We start from the raw sequence: 9,346 nt of genomic DNA, 5'->3' as shown, positions 1-9,346 counted from the left end.
ACCCGTGTCCCCTGCATCGGCAGGCGGACTCCCAACCACTGCGCCACCAGGGAAGCCCTCCTTGTAAACTTTTTGACTCAGTCACTCAGCACCTGTCGGAGGACATCAGTGAGGGAGAGAAGGGACCTCCCATAAAAGCACTGAATTTCCAGATGGACGGGGAGTATGAATGCTAAGTTTAGGGAGAAAGCCGCTTGATTTTTTCCTTTTTCCCAGGACAGAAAGTTGCAGAAGCCAGGGTTGGGGACTCACCTTTCCCACCGTGTCGTGGGCTGAGGGAGGCTCCATGGCTCACAGTGTACAGAGTGATCGGAGTTTCAATGAAGGCGGAGCTCAGCCTGGCAAAAAGAACCAGAAAGAGGGTGATCTGCAGCTTTAATTCACTGAGCCAAACAGATGGGGGACGGGCAAGAGGGATGCTCTAATGTTCAGGAAAAATGAAAAAGGCTTTCTCCAGATCCAACTGCTCATGAATCACAAACACATGTACACACTGGAGGACAACGGAAAGGAATAATCATCTCTTTGAGCTCAAGTAAAAGCTGTGAAACACACTTATAAAAAAAAAATTGTAATTCTTTTGTTTTGGAGGTTTTTTTAAATAAGAGAATGGCCAGCCCAGGCTGAAGTATTTAGGGCAACCAGGGTATAATATGTCCAACTGGTCTTTTTTTTTTTTTTTTTTTGCGGTACACGGGCCTCTCACTGTTGTGGCCTCTCCCGTTGCGGAGCACAGGCTCCGGACGCACAGGCTCAGCGGCCATGGCTCACGGGCCCAGCCGCTCAGGGGCATGTGGGATCTTCCCGGACCGGGGCACGAACCCATGTCCCCTGCATTTGCAGGCGGACTCTCAACCACTGCGCCACCAGGGAAGCCCCAACTGGTCTTTTTAAAAAAATAGTTATATATAATCAGAGACAGCGGAAAGATAAAGCAATTGAGACAAAACATAAATAGCTGGTGAATCTAAGAGGATTCAGAATTTCCTTGTTCTGTGCCTGCGACATTTCTATCAATTTGAAATTGTATCAAAATTAAGAGTTATATATAAACCAACAAAAGGGGTATCCAGTTACCTTTTGATGAAGCCCTGCCTCCAAAACAAAAATTTTCACAAGGACGCTTAAATACCCGTTCAAGACTTATTTTTGTATATGTGTGCATGAAGCATTCACTGTGACATAAATATAGAGTTCAGCACAATACATTGACCAGAACTAGAGAAAACAAAAGAAAGTCTCGCTTTTCCTCCTACACATTTGAGCACTCACAGCCAAGACAGAGCCCCAGCGAGAGGGAAGGAAGTGCTCCTGTGTCTGGGTGCTTCTCTTTTAACCAATCTAAACCCCCCAAAATCAGCAAGACTGAATCGAAGAACCTCAACTTAATAGAGATTCAGAGCCCACATAGGAGGGGGCTGGCCTCAATGTGTTCTCTGAATATCTCCAGATACAGACAGTGATGTAGCCATAGGTGTAGGTGTGGCTATAAATAACGGAGACATCGTTGTAGATGTGCATGTACGTGATGATGTAGATACAGATGACTTAGGTATAGCTGAATATAGGTGTAGGTGTAGATTTAGGTGATAAAGATGTAGGTGTAGCTATAGATAATGTAGATATAAGTGTATGTGTGGGTGACACAGATGTAAATGATGTAGATGTGGGTACAGATAATGTAGATGTAGGTGGAGGTGATGTAGATATAAATGTAGGTGATGTAGAGGCAGGTGTAGGTGTAGGTATAGATGAAGATGTTGTAGGTGTAGCCACAGATGTAATGTAGATGCAGTGTAGATGTACACACATACAGATGATGAGGACGGAGATGTGGACGCACGTGTAGGTAGCTATAGGTGTAGACATAGTTGATGTAGATGTATTTTTTAATACATTTATTTATTTATTTTTGGCTGCGTTCGGTCTTTGTTGCTGCATGTGACCTTTCTCTAGTTGCGGCGAGCGGGGGCTACTCTTCGTTGCGGTGCGCGGGCTTCTCATTGTGGTGGCTTCTCTTGCTGTGGAGCACAGGCTCTAGGCACGCAGGCTTCAGTAGTTGTGGCACGCAGGCTCAGTAGTTGTGGCTCATGGGCTTAGTTGCTCCGCAGCGTGTGGGATCTTCCCAGACCAGGGATCGAACCCATGTCCCCTGCTTTGGCAGGTGGATTCTTAACCGCTGTGCCACCAGGGAAGTCCCTATATAGATGTCTTAATACATCTAGAAAATGGACAGTAGACGATGCAGGTGCAGCTGTGAATGGTGATGAGATGGAGACAGAGCTCTACCTCCCAGTGGAGTTCAAGTCAAAGTTCCATTACGTGGAGGAGACCAGACGGCCTGTCGACAGCCACGTAAATGACCCAACCAGGTGGTCAGAGTCACGACGGCAGCAGCAGTAATAACACCTACACTGAGCGCTGGTTGAGCTCCAGGTACTGTGCAGGCCCCTCACCGGCAGCACCTCAATAACCACACCTGATCGTCCTCTCCGTTAAGACACTCATGTCCCCAGAGGCCTGTGAGCTGAAGGGAGCCTTCTCTGTGGGGGCTTTCTGACCCCCTGCTTGACATTCAAACACTTCCCCCGTCACCCTCGCCTCCTCTCCCCTCTCCCTGCTGCGATTCACTCCAGAGTACAGGTCACAGGCCACACGCCCTCTGCTACAAACCCACTCATCCTATCTCCCCAACTAATACTCAAGCTCTGTGAGGTCACAGATTTGGGGGTTCCCTTCCTGGCCACATCCCCACTACCTAGAACAGGAACACAGGAGACACTCAGCAAAGATCTGTGGAACAATAAGTGGCCAGCCAGAGAGGTTGGCGCTGTGCCCACGGGCTCTGCCCACTCCTGACCCCACCTGTTGCCTTCGTTCTCGATGATCCGGTGATACCGGTCCAGCTCATTCCTCAGGGTCTGCTGGGCGACCACCAGCTGCCGGCAGTCGTAGGATGACCTCTCCAGGCTTCTCTCGGCCTCCTCAATCTCCTTCCGCAGGGTGTCAATCTGCTCGTTGTAGAGCTGAATCTCTTCATCGTAGCACTCATGGGCATCTTTGATGGCCTGTTCTAGGGCCGCCGTCTGTGGGCAAAGACACAGCTGTAAGGAAACCCAGCCCACCCTCTCCTTTAAGAGACAGACCCGGCAGGGAGACCCTGGACGCGGCATATCCAGTTTTATTTGTTCTGTGGGTTTGTTTCTCTGTTTCTCTGTCAGCAGGGAATCCTTAAGCCACAGAGGGATGTGAACCCCTTCTCCTTACGCTTGCATCAGCACCCTCGGAAATCTGCCCTAGCAGAGTCTCCACCCCACAAAGGCAGTGGAAAGATGACAACCCCAGAAACTGAAACAAGAACTGCCGTCCATGGAATAAAATGTACAACTCAAACAAAGTACATTCTTCATAATTTACTGAGTTAGCATAAATCTGACAGCTGAAAAATTAGTAAAAAGAACATGGACTAACTAGATAAGATGCTATTTTTACTGAAATAATTAAGGGAGGAAGTTTCCTTGATTTTATTCAATCACTATGGCACTTTACTTTTCTCCCGATTTCTGATCAGTAGAGTTACATAGATGTTTTGGCAGCTAAAGGGTGTGTGTGTGTTTGTGCACACTCGCGCATGTGTATAAATAAAATAACTTCAGGGAAACTTTAACTACATACTAATGCAGGACAAATCAAAATTAAGGTAGGAAAATAAAAAGAGATGGCCTCATATTCACTGTAAGAGCTGTGACAACCCCTAAAGGGCCACAGAGTACTGATTTACAAGCTTAGTACAACCTCATTTTCCCAAAGAGAAGAGATCTAACAGGCATGGCCGGTTCTCAAAAGCAAAACAGAACAAGCAAACCAAAGCCACTTCCCCTGGAAGAGTTCTCAAACTTCATCGTGCATCTGAACCCCCCAAGGATACTGTTAAGCTCAGATTCTGACTCAGCAGGTCCGGTGGGGCCGGAGGCTCTGCATTTCTTTTCTTTTCTTTTTTTCTTAAAGGATAGTTACTTCTTTTTCTTTTTCTTTTTCTTTTTTTTGGCTGTGTTGGGTCTTTGTTGCTGCGCGCGGGCTTTCTCTAATTGCGGCGCGCGGGGGCTACTCTTCGTTGCGGTGCGCAGGCTTCTCATTGCGGTGGCTTCTCTTGTCGTGGAGCACAGGTTCTAGGCGCCTGGGCTTCAGTAGTTGTGGCTCACGGGCTCAGTAGTTGTGGCTCGCGGGCTCTAGAGCGCAGGCTCAGTAGTTGTAAGCACACGGGCTTAGTTGCTCTGTGGCATGTGGGATCTTCCCGGACCAGGGCTCGAACCCGTGTCCCCTGCATTGGCAGGCGGATTCTTAACCACTGCACCACCAGGGAAGCCCGGGAGGGCTGCATTTCTAAGCGGCTCCCACTCGATGCCCATGGCTCCGGTCTCCGGGTCACACTTTTTGAGTCACAGGGGACTAGACAGGTATCTGAATCCAACCTCACGTATGTCCACCACAAGACGCCTCACACATGCAGCTAAATGAGCACATTGGACATGTAGAGGGTGATTATTCCTGCGACAGCCTGATTCCTCACTTTATGTACAGATGTGGCCGTGGAACAGTGACATCCCTAGCGAGGACACCTGCAGACTCAGCCGACAAAGGTTGTCAGGAATGGATCTGTTGCATCAGGAAGCGGGGGAGGAAGGGAAGGAGAGAGGAAGGGAGGAAGGAAGGAAGGAACAGAGGGAGAGGTACATGCACTAGACACTCTGGGAAGCCGTCCACTGGCCTGTGTCATCCCCATGTCTGAAGACTGTCCCATCTCACACGTAGGAAGTGTCCGGGCAGCAGTGTGACCACACTCCCCTGACCAGAGCCGCAGAACCAGGACTCAGGCTGGCCTGTCACGTGCTTCCTCTCCGGGCATCTGGGAAGGGATCTCAGGAATAGCAGTGGTAGGTTCTAGACTCACTGGGACATGTAAGCCCGGGGTCTGAGGCCACCACCCTGGAGAAACAATCTTTCATAAAGTGCGTGGAGAAACTGAGAAAGGCAATTCTTCAGAAAGACAGAGACATGAAGCCAAAAGGCAAAGGCAACAGAGATGAGAGAGCCGGCAAAAGAGAGAAAAGAGGGAATCGGCGAGAGTGAGAAGCTTCCGCCGCCCGCCCTGTTCCCAAAGGTCATCAGCCCCTTTACATTTTGCTCCTTTGAGGGAAAATATCTTCACAGTCGAGAAAGCTGGAGACACCACCCCAGCTGACCCAAGTCGCACCCCCAGTACAAAGACACAGCCACATGGTGCTCCTGGTGAGAGGCACCGACGACCCATCACTTCTGTCGTGTTCCTGCCGCAAACGCAGAACCTCACTCAGCTCAGCCCCGAGAAAGCATCAGGGAAGCCCAGATGGGGGGACGTCCCACAGGAGGACTGGCCATCAAGGTCATGAGAAACAGAGATGGGCAGGAACTGTCCCAGATTGGAGGAGGCTGAGGAGGCAGGACAGCTGAATGCAAGCAGGATCCAGGACCAGAAAACACGTGAGCAGGGTAACAGGTGAGATTTCAGGCAAATCTGTTACCAGGATGGCGTGCTCAACAATGTCCTGGTTCCAACCTTGGTGCTGTGCTATTAAGAGGTTGACTTTGAGGGAACTGGGTGGAGAGTACGGGAAACCTCTGGGCTATTTTTGCAGCTTCTTAGAAGTCTAAAATTATTTCAAAATAAACCAAGCGAGTTTGACCAGGTTTCTGTTCCTCATTAAAAATTATCTCCGTTCAACCAGTCTCCTGGGGTGTCAAATACTGAGGCACAGCCTCTGATTCTTGCTGTGGCCACATGCTCTTACCCACACCGGTGTTCACACACTCTAGGAAATGCTTCCATGAAGTAAGGAATTCAAAGGATCCCTTTGAGGCTCAAATCTCAGAGACAAGAAGCCATCCGGAGTGGATGAATCCCCACGTAAGACTCTCCGTTTCCACGGAGCAGTCCTGAGAATGAAGCCTGCGGGTCACAGGCTGGCATGGCTGGGGTCCAGCGATCCCAGTGTCAACTGGGCAGCAGGAAGGCATGAAAGCTGATCACAACTGCCTTTCATCAAAGCTTAGCTTTCTCCCACATGAGCAGGAAAGGGCTGTGCCCGCAGCACCTGGTGTTATAGCTCAATAATTTAAACCATTCATCAGAGGGTGGGGTGTTCAGGAAAACCAATAAAAGCCCCACTTTCAGCAGCTCAAAGGGGGCTAACGCAACGTCTCTGATGGGAGTGATCTCGGCACGGGCTTCAGACACCGTCCAGCCCCAGCCTGACTGTGGGAGAAAGAAACCTCGTTCCAGGAGCCACAGCCCAGAGCGGGAGGCGGGTCGGTCACAGAAACAAGTCCAAGGTGTCACAGAGCCCACGGAGAGGCCCAGGGTGCTGGGGACATCACGGAAGTCTTCCAGGAGGAGGTGGGGCTAGTCCAGGTGCTGCAGAAGCAAAGCCACTCGCAGAGAGAGAAGTGGGGAGCACAGGCACCAGTGCCAGGATCCGCAGGAGGGGTCCAGAGAGGAGAGGGGGAGAGAGCAGCCCACAGACAGCCCTGGCGGGTGGAAAGAGGCAGGTGGAAGGTATGGGCCTATAGGCAGCCGGAACTTCATCTTGAGCTAGGTGACCGTGTGTTTCCGCTTGGACCACTTATTTCCGGCTGATAGCCGTCTCCCCACCGGGCTTGGGCGGCCGGAGCAGGAGCCAGGCCAGGCTCTCTCTGTTCAGTGTTCGCCAGACCTCGCATGGGGCTGGCCAGAAACGGCTGAAAGATGTGTTTCAGCACAGCTTCAGGGCTTGCCTCTGCACAGCATGGTCCTCAGGGACCCGGGCCAGTGCCTCACAGTTAGCCCATCTGGAGAGGTGACCTCCTGCCTCAGTCCCTTTAGGCACCCAGACTCCTTTGGATCCAAGGTCATTTCAAAAAGGAAAAAGAAATCAAGTGTCATTCGCCGATTACATGCTGTCTTACCAAAACATACCACCAGGTGGTGCTAAGGGACTTTACTGAGAAATGACACCTGGGCGGAGTATACTTTCCCAATAATCTGACTTTTTTCACTTTCCTGTCACAGAAACTCTCAGCAGATGCAATTTAGAGAACCAGAACGCCTGTCCTTTCTCATCCACCTGGAAAAAGTGCCATCCCCAGGGGTCTCATGTGTGGTACACATTCAGCTCTAATCGTGGGTGGGGTCCTGGGCAACCTGTGGACCAACGTTCTCAAACTTGAGCCTGCAGAGCCACCTGGAGGGCTTGTTAAACGAGATGCTGGGCCCGCTCTGGAGTTCCTGGTTCCGTAGATCTTGGATGGGCCCGTGAACGAGCATTTCTGACAAGCCCCCAGGTGATGCTGACACTGATGCTGCTGGTTCAGGGACCTCCCCCCTGAGGACCCTGCAACGGAGGGTTCCAGAAGCATCAGATGCCCTAACCATAGGCAGAACCAGCTGCCACAGCCCTGCCGGCTGGAGCCCTCAGGCTGCAAGGAGCTCCCCCTCCCCTGGCCCCCATCATGTCCCCAGTCATGGCCCTGGCCCTGCTGAGGGGCTAGGCTGACGAGTCTCCCATGGAACGCTCAGCTCAGCTACTCCACTGGGAAGTCACAACAGCCTTTTAAAATCAGCAAAAAGCCAGCCGTGAACATCTCATGAATAAGGCTATGGAGGGCCCGAGCCAGGAACCCGGGTGCCCAAGATGTAGAATATTCTGGCCCAACATGGGACCCACCCCTACATCCATGTTCTCAAATTGTGGTTCCTGGGCCAGCAACAGCATCTGGAATTTAGAAATAAAAATTCTTGGGCCACACCCCAGACCCACTGAGTCAAGCTCTCAGGTGGGTCCTGCCACGTGCGTGTTTTGATTCAAGCTAATTAGGCAGACTTTCGGCCCCATGACCTTTGCCCCTTAGCTGTATGCCCACGAATATATTATGTTACTCGGCAAAGGAACTTCTTACTCAGCTGACCTTAAAAAACAGGGAGATTATTCTAGATTATTCCTAATTCCACGGGCCCTTAAGAGCAGAAATCAGGGAGATTAGATGCACAAGAAAGATTCGAAGCACCACTGCTGTCCTTGAAGATGGGGGGGCCACAGGCCAAGGAAGGTGGACGGCGTCTGGAGTAAATCCTGGCCAACAGCCAGCAAAGAAATAGGGTCCTTGGTCCCAGCGGCACACAGAAGGGAATTCTGCCAATGACAGGAATGGGACAGGAAGCAGATTCGGCCCACCACCCAACAAGAACCTCCAGATACGGGGGACCCAGGCCAGCCGACACCTTCATTTCAGGGCTGTGAGCCCCAGAGCAGAGAAACCAGCCAAGCCTGCCCCGACTTCTAACCTGCAGAACCATAAGATCACAAGGAAGTGCTGTTTTAGGCCCTGACCTTTGTGAAAATTTATTATAGCCGCAAGAGAAACCTAATATGACTCATGTTTCATCAGACCCCCTGCTAGGTTTTATTTACTATAAGCACATATATTATTATAGAGGAAATGCTTTGGCAATATTTTGATAACTAATTCGGCAGATAATATTTTGTTTCAATATAATTGGTTTCCTTTTAATTCTATGTACTTTATACCTTTGACATTTTTCTTTTTTTTAATGGAAAATGTCAATATCTTATTTTACTATTATTAATGTAAGTATGTGATGCCAAAGAAATGAAGGCAATTTTACAAACTCAGAATTTTGGCAAATACATGAAATTTCTGTTTTATTACAGTTTTGTACCACATTAGTTCAAATGCATTTCTCTACAACTACTCCAACAGAGCTCCTCTGGAATTATTTCAGCCATCCTTAATATGTGACTTTACCAAAGACTTTGAATGTAAAATAAACATATAAAATTTCAAATTAGTAACTTTTAATTATGAATGGGATAAGAATAAAGTCATCAGATGATGGCTGGGGCTATTAATTTCCAACAAGACACTTTGTTGAAATGTTTCTTCTGATACCCCAGGTATAAATGAGAACCTTCAAAACACGAGGGCAGAACCAAAGTACAATAAAGAAGCCCCTGCAGCTTAAGCCTCCCATAGTCCTAAACCTCTGACAGAAGCTATATGCCTTTAACATTTTTCTCAGAAAGGGTCCAGAGGCTTCACCAGACTGCTGGGCAGGGGATTGGCGGGGGGATGGCACAGAAGAGACAGTGAAGCCCCCCCAGTTAGAGAGACAACGACCTCAGAGTTAGAAAAGCCAATCTTTCTGCAGCAGCTACGGGTGGGGACAGGTGGCCAAGCAGAGAGCTTTATCTCATATTCTCAGAAACTAGGCTAATCCTTTATGAAACGTCTTACTTTTTTTTTTTTTTTTTTT

General features: G+C 49.5%; 1 protein-coding gene across 1 annotated transcript in view; it reads right to left on the bottom strand.

Moving 5' to 3' along the window:
* Positions 1-9,346, bottom strand: part of BFSP1 (beaded filament structural protein 1) — a 39,013-nt gene that overhangs the window by 3,410 nt on the left and 26,257 nt on the right. The window contains exons 6-7 of the mRNA XM_007461790.1: positions 2,866-3,086; positions 253-338 (exon numbers count right to left, since the gene is read on the bottom strand). Of these exons, the coding sequence (XP_007461852.1) occupies positions 253-338; positions 2,866-3,086 (307 nt within the window). The remainder of the gene's footprint in view (positions 1-252; positions 339-2,865; positions 3,087-9,346) is intronic.

Source organism: Lipotes vexillifer, unplaced genomic scaffold (assembly GCF_000442215.2).
Source record: "Lipotes vexillifer unplaced genomic scaffold, Lipotes_vexillifer_v1.1 scaffold285, whole genome shotgun sequence".
Lineage (NCBI taxonomy): Eukaryota > Metazoa > Chordata > Mammalia > Artiodactyla > Lipotidae > Lipotes > Lipotes vexillifer.
This window is presented reverse-complemented; position numbering and strand designations above follow the sequence as displayed.